Below are 20,816 nucleotides of genomic sequence, written 5' to 3'. Positions count from 1 at the left end.
TCAAATTACACATGCGCAATAAATAATTCCTGTTTGCAAATAAAGGTTATCTCCCTTTATTTTTTCGATGTACTGAGACAGACATCTAAAAAACGTGATATTTTCTAAGGACGTGGTATCTAATTTTTGTTTAGATACGAAAAGAATCCATTTATGAAAGGTAGTGTTGTAAACGTCAGAGGTCGTCCAGCACGATGGGACAAACAACATCTTCTTTAGCATCTAAACTTGTGCGTCCAGTGTCATGGATGCTTGGAAGAAATGCATTGACAGATGAAAAAAATGCATATCATGGAGCGACACCTTTTGTGTACACCAGACAAGGGTTAGAAATACAAGTTTTACTCATTTATGACTTAAGGAGTGACTGCCTCAAAGGGTGTTAGGACGTTTCGGCCCCTAATACAATATATAAATGATATGGTGATAGCACTGATACATTTGGGGGGATCAGGCTAAAACGGAACCGCTACCAAAACGGAACCATTTTTGTTGGCGAAAACGGAACCGATTGTGGCTAAAACGGAACCACACATAATAGAGAGAGAGAGAGAGAGAAATTAAAAATCATGACTTAGGTTTATTGCCGAATAAAGCCGTTCGAAATCGTATTATTCAACATGTGAAACCCTGGATTGTGCTACGATAGGAATTAAGACTTACCAAATCTTTTGAGTTATTACTGTAGACTTGATTATCAAGCATTTAAGTTACTAGAATTACACCTGTATTGCAAATTGTTAATCCCCATCACCGATTCCGTCTAGCCGGAGTGTCGCAGACAAAACATCAAAGCTCACGATGTTCACTGCACAGCCTTGCCAGGCTTGCTTGGTTAAGTACACAACAATCGATTGCTTGTTTTGTAAATAAATAAACATCATTTTACTTTATTACGTCTGACTTCCTTCATGAGATCTGTTAGTTGTTGCTGTGTTTAAAAAGGTAATAAAGTAAATTAGTGCCTTCAGTACAACTGTTACTGTTATTTTTAGCTTGAGCACGTGCTAAGATGATGCTTGACGTCACTAATCGAGGCCCTTACTATGTAGCCCAAAAATAACAACACTCATTTATATAAACAATTTCATTTATTTAATTCACATAAAAATGAACTATGAGCAATCATGTTATAATAGCATATATTGTTTTCTCATTGGGAATGCGAGATAAATAGGTTTTGATTTCGGTGCCGTTTTAGCCATCGATTTTGGTGCCGTTTTAGCCAACGCAGGTTCCGTTTTGTCCACAGATTTTGGTACTGTTTTAGCCAACACAGGTTCCGTTTTGTCCAATTTGATTCCATTTTCGCCTGGGGCCGTTTTGGCACGGTTCCGTTTTCGCTGTAACCCCATTTGGGATGCAGTGAACTCGTATGGAAACTAACTCGTATGAACGGAAAACTCGTATGGAAAACGAACTCGTATGTACAAAATAACGGTGAACTCGTATTGGGATGTATGGATATGCAGATATACTTTGATATTTGTCTTAAATGTGTATTTTGACACTTGTTTTGTATACATGCTTCTTATTTATGTCACCATCACTCAATTATTTGCGCGTCAACCACAGTTTGTGCGTCAACGGCAGTCACCTATTTTCGTGTTACCCATGGTCACCTATCGGTTACAACTGTGTACTTTACAGTTCTTGATATTGGGCAATTAATTTCCACGGTAACGGAATTACGAGTTGGAGAGATATTTCAGGCATTAAACTCAGCTAGTCCACATAAGAAAAATTGTCATAATGATGTAACTATGTAATACACTAGTACTGCACTAGTGCTTGTCATGGGCACAAGTGAGACTCCCTACTGCAACGTGTAGTGCATGAGTACTTAATTAAAGTTTGGTAACGGAATTACGTAAAAACGGACACCATTTTTACGGACACCGCAAAACATCAACAAACTCTGTGAAGTATGATGAAATAATTATTTATCTTCATGATGGAATGATGACCTAATGACTTGTGATTAACAAAATAGAAATTATATTACAAATTATCTTTTCATAATTTTGTTGTACAACATTGAATGCCGGTAACGGAATTACACAGTTCGGTAACGGAATTACCGCTCTGAATTTACTGTTGAAAAGCAATATTTATTTACTTTAAATTTGATTTGCAAATATGTTGCATAATTTTATAAGTTAAATAATAATTCAGTATACTTGTTTTAAGCATTCATATTAATATTTAAAATGATAACTAGTTTCAATATCGGTATCATGTACACGTACATGTATATGAGTGGAGATTTAAACTAGCGCTAAACTGTGTACATATTACATTGTAAATGTTTAAAATGTTTGACAGCAATTGAAAAAAATTATTGAACAGTTACATTGTTAATAACAAAGAGAATTACACCAGGTCAAAGGAACACAGGCCAATTAAAATTATATAGACTGACCGTCAAACATCTAGATTGTATTATGATAAGTGAAAGATATCATGCCTAATAATAAAATTCCTCATCTATCTGAGGTTATGGTAACATACATGACAACATTCAAAACACCAGTATTTTCTTCTTTGGCCAACCAAACATGCCATCTTTCCATTTTAAGAATTTTACTCAGATTAGATTTCCTTGTAAAGACAGGATTAACACTATAAAACGGTTGCTTTCTTTTTGCCCATTATATACATTTAAAAGCATAATGTTGGTAATTAGAATGATACTTTCCATTTTCTGGATATCCTGTAATTTAAATATAAATTATTAAATACATGTACAGTCAATAAATGCCTTTGGATAAAGTAACATTAAAGTTTGCTTCAAGTAAATATGTTATGTTACATTTCCACTTTCTGGACCCTATATATGTTTAAAGATATATGTACAGGGCTTGAAATAGCGGCCTGTAAAAAGTGAAAAGAAGTCTATTTTTAAATCTTGCAAGTGAAATAACCATTCACCTGCTAAAATTAACTCAAAATCGCGTCATTTTTCAAAAAACAGATGTACGTACGATCATCTCATCTTCTATTTAGCTGAGGCCGAGCTCATAATTCTGTTACATTTTAATTTTATAATGCTCTAAACTACACATCAGAGGTCATAATTTTCCACACATTGTCCCAAACCCTACATTCACGTTGTGCTGTCTTATTTACAGCAGGCCATTTTTGTTTCACAGCAGGCCATATATTTTTTTGGCCTGCTATTTAAAAAAAATAATAATGGCAGGCCATATTTTGAGCCCCGATATAATTCTAGTAGGTTTCGATTATAACGTGAATTTTGTCATGGATATTGCAGATGTTTAGTCAGCATTTATAATGAAGCTTTTAAGTAGTACTGTTTGGTTAAAGTTGATCAGATTTCCTTAATTTCTATATTGTTAATGGATGACATTTATATTTGCTATGGGTGTTCTGCAAATGCATTTGGAGCCACTACTAGTACTATTACCATATGGATTTTTAAAAAAGATTTTGTATATCTTCCTATTGTTACATCACTTGATGTATTGGTGTATATGGATAAGAGTGTAGCATTTTAGTACTATGTAGGTTTATATTAAAGTGTTTCTTGACAATATATACCTAAGATGGTAACGGAATTACAAACCTATGGTAACGGAATTACTAGTTCACCAAGGTAAACATCTACGGTCCTTTTTTTAACATTTTGACATTTATTGGACCCGATGTTTACAACTTGAACAGCAAAAACAAGCGTGCAGTTTCCGCCCAGATTTCAGGCGGAATCGATACAACCATGGAATTAATTATTTCGTGGCGAAATATGAGATGTACCAATAAATATAAACACTTACTGTATAAAGAAAACTTCCCGAGTCACGTTTTACGCATAAATAGACAGTTTGTCCAAATAGTAATCCTGCATTAATCCAATTTTCAGTTACGAACAAAATCTCGAATATTCCCGCCGGCCATTGTGAGCATATTTAAAATGTGATTGAAAACTGTTGGTGGAATCGGATTATTTTTATTATTATTCGTCTCGGGTTCACGAGTTTATTCCACGATATTTAATGGAATATCACGTTTTATAATAATAAATAAATAAACTTAATTAATGAATAATATTGTTTAAAAATCAATTAATTGATAATAAATTAATAATAACAATTAAATTTAACTGAATAAAACTCCTAAAATAACTAATGACCAGTAATTATAGCTAAAAAAAAGAAATGAAATTAAAACAAAAAAGAAGAGAAAAAAAGAAGAAAAAAACCTTTGAAACACATGTAAGCAATGGCCTGTAATAATAATATTTAAAAACAATTACTAAAGGAAATAATAATTTTGGAAAAAGTAAATAAATGAAGGCCTTAAAATAAGTAATGACCTGTACTAACAATCATTATTTTTTTAATAATAATAAAAAATAATAATACACCCCAAAACTTTAATGTGATAATATTATTAACAATGCTTATAATGCAACCCACACAAAGCACATATGTAGAAACAAAAATAACAAAATAAATAAATTTAATAATCAATTCCATTCAGTTCCGCAATATTTCTTTTTACGTAAAATGCTTGATACGAATAATTCTCGTTCCGCAAAATTTTCATTCCGCATTTTCGATGTGCCAGGATAAAAATAGTTTTCAAATGTTTAAATGTGTCATCTTCAAACATCTAATCCTGGAAAGGTTACCAAAGGTATTGTACTTAATATTTTTGTCTAAAATTTATTAAAATATGTTGTTGTACGTGTTGAGGCTCTTAAATAAAGCACATATGCCTGATTTTATTAAATCGTGATTGCAAATGGAAAATTCGATCCAATGGATAAACGTTACGGCACAGCAATAAACATCACAGTAATAAATATCGTGCCGGAGACGTTTATCTTGATGAACTACGGAATTACATATGTTTACAGCTATATAATTTTACTAATAATGTATGAATTTGAAAGTAAATGTGTCTGATTATGTTCATTAACATATACTCAGAGAATATGAGTTGATTCCTTGATTACATATACCGTATATCTTCGCCTATAAGTCGAATTGTTTTCACCCAAAAATTATTTTATAACTTGGGGGGTCGACTTATAAGAGGGTAAAAAAAATTCACCAATTTTTTTTACTGTTTTGAGGATTATTTTACAAGTTTTATTGTTGAAGTATGCCATGTATTTATACTCAAATATGTTAATTTGACACATTTATTTTTTATAACCTATTTTTTTTTGGCATTACAACGGTTTTGGTTATGCAAAAAGGCGTACGATCTCACTCACATGCCAAGACAACAGTCCACTTAGTTAAATTAACAGTCATCACTAATAGTAAAAATGTAAACAATACTAACTACCTGCTGCCTGAGTTTATTTTGAAATCTGGTCACTGGTATTAATGGTTGTTCAAACAATGTTTTGGCGGTGATTAACTTCATGAATATTACTGAGCTTTCCCTTAAAATAGACTGATCTCTGCAGTTCACTATCTAGGGCAATAGGGACACACATCATTTGGTACAAAAACCAGTGTACTTTCCAGAGTTATCCTCCTTACATGTATTAATATGGCGGCAAAACGTGATACTTTCAGTTTTATCGTAGTGATCTGTTGTCAGTGTTTATAAATAAAGTTGTTGTCTGTGCACAAAACCATCTGTACAATACTATACAATAACAGTCAAACAGCTTTCACTCTCTACTAAGGGAATATTTCGTTTTGATGCTATGTAATAATGATAGTTTGATTGGAATAGTCTGATTATATTGTGATGTACAAAACGTGAAAACCGAAGTTTGTAAAATAATTTTCTTTTGTTCAAATATTATTGTTCTCATGTGCTGAAAATAAGAAATATTTCATTTTTTAGAAGTAGTTTTTCATGGGTCGACTTATAAACGGGTCAATAAAAAAATACGTTTTCAGGGCTTGAAATTAGGGACTCGACTTATAGCCGAGATCGACTTACAGGCGAAGATATACGGTAAATGAATAATACAGTCTAACTTTTTGTTTGTTTTCGGTAACGGAATTACAAACTGATTGTATGTTTTCTAATTTCCCCTAAATCTAAAAAAATAATTTTGTTCATTAAAGTGGATTATGAAGTGTAGTACTTTGTTAGTGGTAAAACAAAAACACTAATAAAAAGAATATTACCTTCAATTACATGGCTGCTGTACATAAATTCATAGTTGGTATTACGGAAGTGTCATATTTTCAGTGTGATGGTATCCTCATAAAATAGCTAACGTCAAACACATCCATTTATTTTACAATATTTTACTTATCAGATTTGGATTTTCCAGACATTTTTACATTAAAAACAATCTTAATATATAAGGAATAACATGATTAGATTTTTTCACTCCATGTCCACTTTAGCGTGGAATTGCCATATTACAATATATAGATATAAATATTTAGTGCAATTTAATTACTATAAACATGTATAATTTGATATAGAAAATAAAAATTAAATTAGAGTTTCTTAGCCTAAAACATTATGTGCAAGATTAACTACCACGTAACTTGCCCAGCCAATCAAAACATGCATGTCATTGGACTTATTTCCTGCGACAGAAACCGTAAACAATCCATGCATGTTTTGCGTTTCTCACTAGCCCAATCTAATTAAAATTAGCTCCACTATTACATGTGGATCTAACACCAGCCAGTTAGAGCTCATGTCCACCAATCAAAACCTTACTCGCAGAATCCTGCCAGTGATTTAAAAATAATTTGAAAACATTCCGAATTATCCTGAGGGTATACGATATGTTTCATGTGAATTACGAATGCCTTATTTAGACCAGTTGAACTAATTTTAATCGGATTGCTAACAACACTGTGTAGTCCCCAATGTCTAGGTAACATTTCGTCTGTAAATAATAATTTAAATATTGACCAATCACACTTCGCCTTTTATAACGTTATTTGGGATCATACAAATTCTAAAAATATCGGGCTAGTCTATTTTAGTGGCCGCAGTACAGCGAACCATACCAATACGTACGGGGTGGGTTATCAGTCTTCAATTTTACATTAAAAATTATTTATTTATTTATAAAAAGCCCCAACTAAATCAGTCTTCAGTTTTACATTACAAATTATTTATTTTATAAAATAAAACATGTTTTAAGGCATTCGTAATTCACACGAAACATGTCGTATACCCTCAGGATAATTCGGAATGTTTTCAAATTATTTTTAAATCACTGGCAGGATTCTGCAAGTAAGGTTTTGATTGGTGGACATGAGCTCCAACTGGCTGGTGTTAGATCCACATGTAATAGTGGAGCTAATTTTAATTAGATTGTCACTAGCCGCGGACATCGGGCTAGCAGATTTGTCGAACTCTGCATAAAAACTACACACAAGTTGCTATACAGTATTGGATATATCAGTTTGTAATTTCCATACGCGTTCACTGCATTTTCCCCCATATGAGTAAGTCTTCCATACGAGTTCACTTGTGGATTTCCATACGAGTTCACTGCATTTTCCCCCATACAAGTAAGTGTTCCATATGAGCTCACCGCAAGCCATACATTTTAGGAAGCAAAACTTACGTTTAATATGTTTAGACTTTCATGTTTGTATATTGCATTTTAACATTGTTTTACTAACGATTCAAACGATAGAGAGTGATACAAGACAGAACTTACCTAACCCACGATGCCATCACAAACAACTCAGACTAGGTTCTGGGATTTTTGCTGTTTGTTTTAAATGCTAGAACACTGAGGTGTGCTCAGGACAGCTTGGTAATGTTGGTTGAATTTTAATGGGAAATAAGCACGAAAATAAAGTTGAACTGAACTGAACTAGAACATGTCTTAATGATGCTACTTTCAATTTACCTACCAGCCTCGGTGACGCAGTGGTTAAGACATTGGTCTCCAGACTGGTAGGTACTGGGTTCGGATCCCAGTCAAGGCATAGGATTTTTAATCCAGATACTGACTCCAAACCCAGAGTGAGTGCTCCACAGAGAAAACATTCTTTGTGATCGTACTTAATTTCTGTACACATGTAACCCCTACTGACTTCAAACATCAGTGGTTCCAATTCTAGCCACATGTAAAGTGCCCCTATTATGGGAAGGGTCTATATGCTGGGCACAATATTTCATGCGAACCACTGTTCTGTTCGCGTGTCGGTTACGCAAAATTTAATTTACGCGAACTGCAAATTGGTTACGTTGTAACCTGTAGATGTTCAGAAATTAAAACTTGCACACTTCACGATTACTGGAAGTTTATTCACGCAGACACTACTACTACTAGTATTCCGACAAATGTTTTAGGCTGATTTTTAGATACTTAATGCGCAGCAAACCAGTAGACAACCTTATATTGCAACAGATGTAACTTGCGACCATTCTAAACTATAGTCCGTCCCATTACCAACAAACATGTTTCTTGTAAAGTAAATAATTTCAGTTTGATTTGACTAAGAAGAAAAGTAAAAGTATTTTGGAAATAATATTGGATTGCCTATAATGTTACAATGTTGAAAACAGTTTTAACGTAAACATGAATCTAAAAATGTCACAAAAGTTGAAAAATACTAACATCGCGTAATGAGCTTTAAAAACATTTGGAAAGTTACTGTAGTATAGAAGTGCCATCGATAAAGTGAAAGTAGCATGGCCACTGCAAAACGAAAAAAAAAACCCAGAAAGACAGAAATGATTTATTTAACGATGCACTCAACACATTTTATTTACAGTTATATAGCATTTTGTTTTAACTTTATGTTTGAATTAAAAATTATGCATTTGAAATGTAATTTCAACTAACTTGGAGGTAACTGATCAGGTTGCTCATGGGTTACACAAATATAATTCACGTAACCGAACAATTGGTTACCTAGGTAAAAACCAAAGAAAGAAAGAAAGAAGTGTTTTATTTAACGACGCACTCAACACATTTTATTTACGGTTATATGGTGTCAGACATATGGTTAAGGACCACACAGATTTTTTTAGAGGAAACCCGCTGTCGCCACATAGGCTACTCTTTTACGACAGGCAGCCAGGGATCTTTTATTTGTGCTTCCCACAGGCAGGATAGCACAAACCATGGCCTTTGTTGAACCAGTTATGGATCACTGGTCGGTGCAAGTGGTTTACACCTACCCATTGAGCCTTGCGGAGCACTCACTCAGGGTTTGGAGTCTGTATCTGGATTAAAAATTCCATGCCTTGACTGGGATCCGAACCCAGTACGTACCAGCCTGTAGACCGATGGCCTGCCACGACGCCACCGAGGCCGGTAGGTAAAAACCACGTCATGATTCGGTCCCAGACGTTTCGGCCCCGGTTATTGTTATTTTATTAAATCAAATTATTCAGTCATTTGTGTTTTGTTATTAAATTTTATCGTTAGTATTGTAATTCTTTCTCTCGTTCTCTTTCTTTCTTTCTTTCTCTCTTTTTGTTATTATTATTATTATTTTTAATTGAACATAATATGCGAGTTTTAAAGAATAAATAAGAGACAACCAACCAAAACTGTATTTAGCTTTGATAATCCAAAAATTAACATATAATTATTAAACTGATTTTTTGTTGTTGTGTAAATACAATTTGATAAATTGCAATAAATTGTTTTGTGCTTGTTCTACTTATATTTCCATATACAGGGAACAATATTTCGAAATCTGAGGTTACCAGAAGTCGGTTCACGTGCCACGGTGTAGCGGGGCCGAAACATCTCGAAAACCCTCTAATGTCATATTTTGCTATTTTTACATTCATTTGTGATAAATTTAAATTAATCCTATACACAGGCCTACTTGAAAGTTTTAAAAATAAAAATTTAATGTGCAGCCACTTGTAAACTCGTTGTAAACAAGGGATTCTGTTAGTCATCTCGACCCGAACTGTTTAGTCAACTTGTCCCCCATCCCCACCAAAGTTACCAACTTGCCCTAGTGTTTAAACAACTCGAACCAATCTCAGCTTCACTGTCCATAAATAATTGTGACGAAATTTAAAGTGGATGTCTACATCATTGGTGTCATTTTATTTATTAATATTATAATGAAACTACGCTATTACGTCCACTTATTAAAAATGGTTTTATATTGGGGAGATCATATTATGGGATAAACGGTAATCTATTATATAATGAATTGTCAAGTCCATTTTAACGGAATGATCAGGCAAGGCTTTTGGACTCCGACTGGTTTGCATATTCAACAATATTTAATGCACATTCAGACCTCTGAGAATTAAAAATTTGCATAAACCATTTATGGGTTACACAAGAAAAAATTCAGGAAACCCATTTCGTTTATAGGTAACCCATCAAGAATATGTAAATGATCTCATAAATTCAGTACGCGAATGAAAAATGGGTTACGCAAACTATACTGACACATGTGGCGTGCGAACGAAACTATCACTAGATCACAATTTTCAAAGGCCTGACATTATTGCAAAAATATTGTATGTTTATTTAAAGGGACAGACGCTAGTTTTTAAATGCTACAGCATATTTTTCACTATTAGAGCCGTTTATGGTCACTGAAAATTAAATCAAACATTACGTATATTTTATTGTTTTGATTATCCATTGCTGTAGAACCGAAGTGTTTCTGGTCATCCTGTTGTCTTTAATTTATCACAAAATGCATTTTTCATATTTTTAAAAACACACATGGATCTGAGAAGTAGCAGTTATTGATTCAAGTTCTAGTCTATTTTTAAGGATATTTTCCGGTTTTAACATCACAGATTCTTTGTTTCACTCTGTTATCCAAGTGTACTACAAGTTTGTAGATTAACTAAACTTCGTGTCCATTTTTACGAGTTTAAACTGGGATCTGCATCTTTAATACAGGGCAAAATTAATTACTCTTTATCATTATCATATGCTTTTCTTAACCCTAACCCTAAATCTAACACATTTTCTTTCTGTGGGAGGCCTCCCATACCCCATTTTGACTGTGGTTGCATTCAATTCCATAGCACCATATCCAAAAATATATTTCTAGCAGAAACACTGGTTATCAAATTTTACAAAACCGATTTCGGTGAAGCTTTACTTTGACATTGTGAATAAAATCCAAATGTTTATTAACAAAACAAGGTTAAAAAATTTTTTTTTTTTAAACACCACTGGAGCACTTTGATTTATTAATCATCGGCTATTGGGTGTCGAACATTTGTTTATTTTGATATAGGGCTTTAGATTGTACCAAAGCTGAGGTGATAAGGCTGTGCCCAAAATAAACACGCACAAATTAAGTATACTCTCACCCTGTTGAGTCCTTGTCTGTATTCAGTCGTGCCATTTGGGATTTCCCCCCTTTTTGAAGTAATAAGCCACCTACCATTTGTTTACAATCCAAGTCTCACAGTAAAATGCGTTGACAGTCAAGTAGCTAAGAAATTTTAAGTATATTCAATTCTTTGTTGCATCTTACCTTAAAAATATTTTTTTCTACACAGGAACCAAAATAGGCCAAAAACACATGACCCGTATGTCAATTAAAACATTTGTAGTTTTCTTAATTAATGGCGATCATGTCCAAAATATATATCAAAGTGTCATCTGCATGTCCATGTTTATTTTGACGTACTAGTTAGTGATGTCAGTAAAAATGTGAGGTCACACATCAATTGTTTTTCTATGGAAGCAAATAAGAGCGCTAAAACTAAGGATGTAGAACAATAGAATTTTTCTTTAAAAATGTGACTATTACTACAATGTATATAGTCAGTATTATATTTTAATAAATATTAAAAGAATATTTAGATAAAAAAATAAAATAGAAAGACCAAAGCTATTTAAAAAAGAAGAAGAAAGATTGTCCCACCTTATATTGCAAACAATATTTTAAACACCATGCAGCAATATGTTGACCAATAAATCAATAAAAATAATTATAAAACCAGTTCCTGTTTTATTGATTGCTTCAAGACATAAATTCAACCATGCAAATTCCAGTTATATACTTTGTTTTTATGACGTTTTGTGCTTCTATACTTGAAAATAATAAATAACACTATTCAATAGAGTTATGTTTTTTCGTTTAATGAGTGGGGGTAGGCCGATTGTAAGCATGTGTATAATTTTGATTGCATCATATATGTCGATTTTTCTGCATTGTTGGTTCAAGTAACAATTAAATAGTTTCTTCAGCTAATACTTATAATAAAATTACAAAGCATTTTAAAAATATACTAATACAATTATTAAGACCATCGAATCACCAGGGACCCATGCTACAAACATGTCAACTTCAAAACATTTTGCTACAAAATCATTGGCTGTAATTAGATTCAAATAACTTAACGTTGAATGGATTTCTGAATATATAGAGGATTCGTCACAAGTATTTTTTAATATGAAAAATATCAGCCAAGTCGATATTAATTGGTATTTGTCGAGGTTATGCCGAGACAAATACCGATTAACTAGACGAGGTTGATATTTTACATATTAAAAAACACGAGTTGCGAATTCTATTTATTTTATAAGACTTCTAAAATAACATTTTAATTCAGTTTTTTAGTAAATCACAGTACTGAAGTCACCACCATCGATAATATGACGTTATCACGATTAGCACAGATTAGTTTGACGTCACGCATTTTAAACAAATATTTGAAAACATTATGCTCAGGTACACGGGTCTTGTTTGCTTGTAAGCAAATGACCCATCCACAACAACACATTATCTAGAGACCTTGCAAATTTGCATACCATTATTAACCGGGTTAATAAAGTAAATTATCACATGGGTTTATGACATGGATATCATGGGTAAGTTATAGGATAAATATTCATATACATCTACAACCTTTTACTGGTCAGCAATTAACATTAATGCACTAAAAAGACGTCGGTGTGCTCAGAACAGACAAAAAGCCTGCTGTGCTTAAGTTAGTGATATCTAAAGCCCTGGTAGCAAGGGATCTTTTATATGTACCATCCCACAGACATGATAGCTCATACCACGGTCAGTTGTGGTGCACTGGCTGGAATGAGAAATAGCCCAAACACATCAGCCATGGTGCTGTACCACATCCCTGTTTATTAACAAAGAAAGAAAGAAATGTTTTATTTAACGACACACTCAACACATTTTATATGAGTCAGACATATGGTTAAGGACCACACAGATTTTGAGAGGAAACCTGCTGTCGCCACTACATGGGCTACTCTTTTTGATTAGCAGCAAGGGATCTTTTATTTGCGCTTCCCACAGGCAGGATAGCACAAACCATGGCCTTTGTTGAACCAGTTATGGATCACTGGTCGGTGCAAGTGGTTTACACCTACCCACTGAGACTCGCGGACAACTCACTCAGGGTTTGGAGTCGGTATCTGGATTAAAAATCCCATGCCTCGACTGGGATTCGAACCCAGTACCTAACAGTCTGTAGACCGAAGGCCTAACCACTACGCCACTGAGGCCGGTCGTTTATTAACAAAGTTGCTTACTAACATGTTTCTGATAATGTGATATTTGTACATGTACATCACATTATCAGAATTATAAAAACATGTTTGATTTGTTTGAATGACACCACTAGAGAATATAAATTAATTAATTGTAACATGTAGTATTGGGTCATTCAAATATTACGCTTGAGGGGGTGGGTGTAAGTCCAAACATTATGTGGCATTACAGAGGTGGGTGTATTTAACAGCATTATGCAACACACTTTTTAATGTTTTATCTTTTTTTTATATAAACGCTCTGTCACAGCAATGTTTAATGTAGGTAGTTATAGCTAGACTTGTACTCACAATAAGGATTATAAATGGAGTTGAAATAAATATCTCAGGGTTCGCATGCATCCTGGAAAATCCTGGAAGTGCTTAAGTTTTATTTTCATCCTGGAAAGTACTTAAAACTCCGGGGAAAAAATGACTTAACCCCCTGGAAAGTCCTGGAATTTTATCATTTCATAATATTTTATTTTTTTCATTTAATAATAATTATTTTGAAAATATATTTATAAATAATCGTGCAGTCAAAAAGGCCCATCTATATAAAGTTATATAATTCTGAATCTTGACCAAAAATAAATTGATCTTAATAAAAAATAATTGAATGCCTCAAAAAATGAATTAGTGAATAAACAGTTTACTGGGGTGTCGTTAAAAAAAAAATTCCTTTCCAAGTAATGTATTCAAACTCCTGGGAAAATGTAAAAAAAGAAGTCCTGGAAAATGAACCAAAATGGTGCTTAAATGTCCTGGTAAATAATAATGTTTTAAGTGTATGAACCCTGATATCTGTGCTTTCCCAAATTGCAAAACTCTACATTAAAATAGTATTACACTCATCGCATGACTTGCTTGTGAGTAGGTGGGTGAGTGTCTCCAAGCATTTTGTACCCTTTTGGGGGGGTGTACGGTCTAGTGTTACGAAGCGTTACAGGGGGATTTTGACAAAAATTGAATTTTGTAATAGTGGCTCCTATGCAGAGGAAACTTACTACTTTTTTCAGTTAGGAGCAAGGGATCTTTTATATAATTTTCAGAGGCCTACTAAACATAATTTACTAATTCCTTGCTGCTAAGAAGAAAAAATTGGGAAAAAGTGAACTATGCAGTAGTTTTGGGTGGGGGGTTTTCAGCATGGTCAGACATTAAGATAATTAATGTTTTATTTTATTTAGATCAATGTACTTTGATGACGATGGTGATCTAGCCCATGAGTTTTTTGAAGAGGTGGTGGTGAACAAGCGGTCTGTGATGAGAAAATGTCATCAAAACCTTATTCCACAGGTAATAATATCCATTTAAGTGTGATGAGAAAATGTCATCAAAACCTTATTCCACAGGTAATAATATTCATTTAAGTGTGATGAGAAAATGTCATCAAAACCTTATTTCACAGGTAATAATATTCATTTAAGGACATAATGAGAAAATGTCATCAAAACCTTATTCCACAGGTAATAATATTCATTTAAGGACAGGATGAGTATTCCACAGGTAATAATATTCATTTAAGGAAAATGTCATCAAAACCTTATTCCACAGGTTATAATATTCATTTAAGGACAGGATGAGAATATGTCATCAAAACCTTATTCCACAGGTAATAATATTCATTTAAGGACAGGATGAGAATATGTCATCAAAACCTTATTCCACAGGTAATAATATTCATTTAACGACATGATGAGAAAATGTCATCAAAACCTTATTCCACAGGTAATAATATTCATTTAAGGACAGGATGAGAATATGTCATCAAAACCTTATTCCACAGGTAATAATATTCATTTAAGGACAGGATGAGAATATGTCATCAAAACCTTATTCCACAGGTAATAATATTCATTTAAGGACATGATGAGAATATGTCATCAAAACCTTATTCCACAGGTAATAATATTCATTTAAGGACAAATTGATGTGGATTTTTATTAAGAGATCATTGCATGCAACACCATTCAAGTTTGTTCATTTTATTATTGTGTTTTTTTGTTGTGTTTTTTACCTGTAAAACCTTAATTTGTTAATGGCTAGTCCTTTTCTTCTTCTTTAATCACTCTGACAGGGACCCCAGTAGCTTGAAACATGCTATGTGCAGCAGATTTACTTGGGCTGAATAGGTTCTCCCACAGGGGGTCATCTAAAGGCCAGACTGCTTTCTCGGGTCCTGGCAGTGGGAACAATGCAGCAGAAAATGACTGACAGTCATGCTAGTCCTTATTAATCTAGTCTAAAACATATTAAGGACAAATTCTAATTTGCAAGAGCAATGATAAAAGATCACAAGAGTCTTTGCTGAGATGTACAATTTGTGAACCATTGATCTGAATTCTTTTGTTGTCCCATGGCCCCACTAAAGAATGACTTGTGACTGACTAATTGCCCTCTTCATCCTTTTTTCCGTTATAAATTTACAGACCAGCATTTCAAGTGACCTTTAATGCCTCCATTCCATGTAGGTTGTTTTTACACACTCAATTTACAAACCACTGGGTAAGACAGTTTGGGGAACTACATTTTATGTTACATGTATTTTTGGCAAAAACTTTGTTTCTATTTTGTAGAAAGAATTCTTAAGTGTATGAGACAGGGGGGTGGGCAGGGTCAACTCTCCTCCCCCCCCCCCCCCCCCCCCCCCCCCCCCCCCCCCAGTGCTGGAGTAAAACATAAAATTTGGGCAAAAATGATACAGATATTTGGGCAAAATGTGCTAACCTGACACCTTTGTATCATGTATTTCCATCACTCTACTCTCAAAATTAATTGTAATCCATGTAAAAATGCATAGTGAATCATTTGCAACCCTATATAGCTGTTTGGTAGTAATGTTAATATGAATAAATGTTGTTATCCAGATTCGGCCATTTTCATTTAATTTGGGCAGAAACCAGCCTGCCCTCATGCAGAAATGGGAGTCTGTACACCTATGAATGAATTTCTTCTCATTTGATCATGAATAGGTGACTTAAGATTTGAAGTTTTTGGAATCAATCTTTTTAAAGTACATTTATTTCATATTCTCAATTATAGGGAGAAGTGGAGCTTTCCCATCCACGACTTCATGTGGACCTACCTGTTATAATGTGTGAGGCACTGCCCAGATGACGAAGGAGCTGGTTGCAGTAGGACAACTCCGTGAATATCAGTGCTATCAAACCCAAGAAGTCATGTAGACGGCATAAAGCCGCTAATCCTAGTTTTTAGGCAGTGTAAATATGTTAAACTATCACAGCATTTTCAATGTAACGGTTAACATACACATTTCTTACAATGTTTTGGTTAAATTATCAACTTTTGTGAATCCAGTGGGTTCCTGGTCGTCCAATTTGTAGTTGTGTTGGGAATTAAGTTTGAATTTTATTATCGATCATCGGTTATAATCCTTTGGCACCAATCGATCAGCTTTTGACTATACAATTATATGAATTATTTGAACATAAATACTTTAATTATAAGGACCAAGCATCTATTGGTATGTTCACCAGAGTAGACCCTACAAATCGCTGGTTTTACCTTTAATAACTATTTAATATCTCTTTTTATATACATATATGCATATGAAAACAAACACCAATTCCAATATATTTAAACCAGTTCCAACGTATAAGCTAAAGGAAAAATTATGTTCACATTTTCCCACACAGTCGATTACAGATTATTATAATCCATCATTACATAGGTATAGCCAAACCGATAAATTTCCAATTATAATTGATCATTGGTACATCTCTTGTTTGTAGTAGCTGAAAATTAATTTTATCCCAAACAAGAGAGGTGTGTACCTTAGAAACTAGGGTTAGTGGCTTAACGGATCAGGAAGTTACGAAGATGTAGACCATTCTGATTCAGATTGATGCAAAAAACATGGACATTCATTGTTAATCAAATAGTGTGTGATTTCATCTGATTGGAATGCAGATACTAAATCAAACAGTATATTCTGTAGAAGACAAAGTCCAGATGATATTAATACACGGCTGTGACATTACTAAAAAATCATTGCCATCAAAATGTGTGACTCTGATATACCGGTATACACTTAAATGTAGTAACAGTATGTACGGTATGCATTATGGAAAAACGTACTGGTATACACTTAAATGTAGTAGTAACAGTATGTACAGTATGCTTTATGGAAAAACATACCGGTAATTATTAGAATATGCTAGTTTTAATTACACTTGGATATTATCTTTCATTTGATACATACCATCTTCAGACGGATCAGTCTTTTCACTGTACAGGCTCATAGAAATAACATTTTCAGGGGCGTAGTGTGATCTGGACCTGGGGGGTTCGAACGAACCAAGCGGACTCTTTTTCTATTTTGTTTTTGCACCACCAGAAACTCAATATGTATAAACCTGTATGTTTTAGTCCTGAAAGCGGACCATTTGCTTCAGCAGGTGGGGGGTTCGTCTGGGTGTACATGTTTTGTGGTCTAAAAGTAGAGCAGCTTTTCCCCCCCCCCCCCATCCCATGGTTCCTCATTCATCAGTTTTATACAGATTCACGAGAACCATGCATTGTAACCATTGGAACACCTTGGCTGGTTGACATGATGTACATGACACTGCAGTTCAAGTCATCTGAGATACAGTAAACAAGAAATGTACATTATACAGTTGTTAAAGCTGTAGTGATAGTTAGCCATGACATAACCAACACCAGCGCTTGATTGAAGCACGATCGATTTAGGATTGATTCCCATCGGTGGACCTATTGGGCTATTTCTCATTCTAGCCAGTGCTCCACAACTGGTGTAACAAAGGCCATGGTATGGACTATCCTGTCTGTGGGGTGGTGCATATAAAAGATCCCATGCTACTTATCGAAAAGAGTAGCCCATGAAGTGGCGACAGCAGGTTTTCTCTCTCAATATCTGTGTGGTCCTTAACCATATGTCTGACACCATATAACGTAAATAAAATGTGTTAAATAAAACATTTTCTTCCTTGTTCCTTCATAACCAACACACCAGCCTCGGTGGCGTCGTGGTTAGGCCATCAGTCTACAGGCTGGTAGGTACAGGGTTCGGATCCCAGTCGAGGCATGGGATTTTTAATCCAGATACAGACTCCAAACCCTGAGTGAGTGCTCTGCAAGGCTCAATGGGTAGGTGTAAACCACTTGCACCGACCAGTGATCCATAACTGGTTCAACAAAGGCCATGGTTTGTGCTATCCTGCCTGTGGGAAGCACAAATAAAAGATCCCTTGCTGCTAATCGGAAAGAGTAGCCCATGTAGTGACGACTGGGGGTTTCCTCTCAAACTCTGTGTGGTCTGTAACCATATGTCTGACACCATATAACCATAAATAAAATGTGTTGAGTGCATCGTTAAATAAAACATTTCTTTCTTTCTTTTTTCATAACCAACACAACACCTGTTAATTTTTATTCTACAATCACTACACAGTGGCAAGATAGAATGACTGGATAAATTCTATATTTTCAGTCACTGACCAAAAATATAACTTTTTGGGACGAAAATACTTTTACACTGCTTATGATCAGCACAGAAATATTTAACATGCAAAGTGCATATGGTAGTACTAAACCAAATAACTTCCAGCTGGGTCAAAGTTCGAGGTGCACCAAACTTTTGATAGAGAAATGAACACCACAAGTCCTGTGATTGGTGATAAATGTGAGTGTGTTGGTTGTAAAACAAAAAAGTTTCATCTGGGCAAAAATGTATATGCAATTTTATTTCATCTAGTACCACTGTGTCAAGTAGCCTTGTGCTTGAAACATGTATGGGGTACCTGTAAATGTAAAAAAATTGTGCAGAACTAGGGTAGTCATAGACGCTTGACCCCCAATTTTTTCTGATTCACTTTAAGGGTGAGGGGTCATAGTATTTATATCTGTGGCATTTATGTCGATTGATACGCTGCAGGTAGGAGTTTTAGCCACCTTTGGTAGTATACACCCATATGAAAGCAGTGGCACATCCAAAAAATCCATTTAAGGGGACACCAAACGGTCCAGAAGTGATTCCTTGGAATCTGCAGCATAAAAAAAATAATCAAAATTTAGGGAGCCCCGATACCCTGGGCCTATGTGTTTGAAGCAGGTTTCTTCTCTCATCCAAAGGTCAAATTATCTTTTTATTGTAAGGATCTGTTGTATGTCGAGCACATACACAATCATGTCTGATTGTCTTGTTTGTGAAGATAGGCTGTGGGGGTTTTATTTTATTTTTTTATCATTATTATGATGAATGTTATTTCACATTTTTCTGTTGAAATGTCACAATCGGTTATAACTTATATGCAGGCAGTTTAAGATTGTTTACTATATTGTTTTTCTTTCTGTAGTTTTACCAAAATTAGATTTCATTTGATAATATACATTTCACAAGCATTAAATAATTGCCATTTGTTTTCATTTGTCAAGTAATACTGTAAATATTAAGAAAAATTATTTTTAACCAGTTTGTCATACCCTGAAAGGTATTCCAACCAACCTTTTTTTTGGTATGAAAATACATGTATTTAATTGGTATAGTAGTAACTTTGCTTCTTCTTTTTTATTGTTATAACAGGATTATATTTTCATTGCCAGCATTAATCCAAACAACATTTTGAGTGCATTCTAAGTCTTGTGGACTATATAAAATGAATATGAAAAAACAATGGAAGCAAACTGTGCTTCACAAGCTCATGTTTGTGTAACGTTTTAGTACAAATCATAGTTAGAGCATATGAAACAAGCTTCCATTTCTTATCATGTTTATATCCCGAATGAAATAAATAGGTAGTTACCTCGAGCCTTAGTAAGAGATAATGAAAATTATTTTATGAACGACATAAACTTGACATGAAATGGAAGCAAGTTTAATATCCTAATTATAATCCATTATCAGTTTAAATTCTATCTTTGAATAAAAAATCCTAAATGGAAACAAAATAATGCAAGAATCAGTGCATATCAATGACCATTGGCCAGTTGTGTGACGACGAGGTGTTGCATCCCACGTTAGTTCTAGTGGGACATAAGACTGATATAACCAAGATATTTTGAAGTATATCAATGACCATTGGCCAGTTGTGTGACGACGAGGTGTTACATCCCACGTTAGTTCTAGTGGGACATAAGACTTTGATATAACCAAGATATTTTGAAGTATATCAATGACCATTGGCCAGTTGTGTGACGACGAGGTGTTACATCCCACGTTAGTTCTAGTGGGACATAAGACTTTGATATAACCAAGATATTTTGAAGTATATTCATTGGTGTAGCCAAGGAGGACAGGATGTAGCCCAGTGGTAAAACGCTCGCTTAATATGAGGTCAGTCTGGGATCGATCCCCATCGGTGGGCCCATTGGGCTATTTCTTGTCTCAGCCAGTGCACCACAACTGGTATATTCTGTG

The 20,816-nt window shown here is 34.3% G+C and overlaps 1 protein-coding gene across 1 annotated transcript; it reads left to right on the top strand.

The window, feature by feature from the left end:
• The first annotated feature begins 68 nt into the window (after positions 1 to 68).
• LOC121367770 (tumor suppressor candidate 2-like) lies at positions 69 to 18,252 on the top strand. The gene is made up of 3 exons (XM_041492132.1): positions 69 to 325; positions 14,608 to 14,716; positions 16,463 to 18,252. The coding sequence occupies exons 1-3, from the start codon at positions 195 to 197 to the stop codon at positions 16,535 to 16,537; spliced, it is 315 nt and encodes a 104-aa protein (XP_041348066.1). The 5' UTR covers positions 69 to 194; the 3' UTR covers positions 16,538 to 18,252.
• Positions 18,253 to 20,816: the final 2,564 nt, after the last annotated feature.

The sequence above is a fragment of the Gigantopelta aegis genome, chromosome 3, assembly GCF_016097555.1.
Source record: "Gigantopelta aegis isolate Gae_Host chromosome 3, Gae_host_genome, whole genome shotgun sequence".
In the NCBI taxonomy this organism is placed as follows: domain Eukaryota; kingdom Metazoa; phylum Mollusca; class Gastropoda; order Neomphalida; family Peltospiridae; genus Gigantopelta; species Gigantopelta aegis.
Note: the sequence above shows the minus strand (reverse complement) of the source record. Positions and strands in the feature narration are given on the sequence as shown.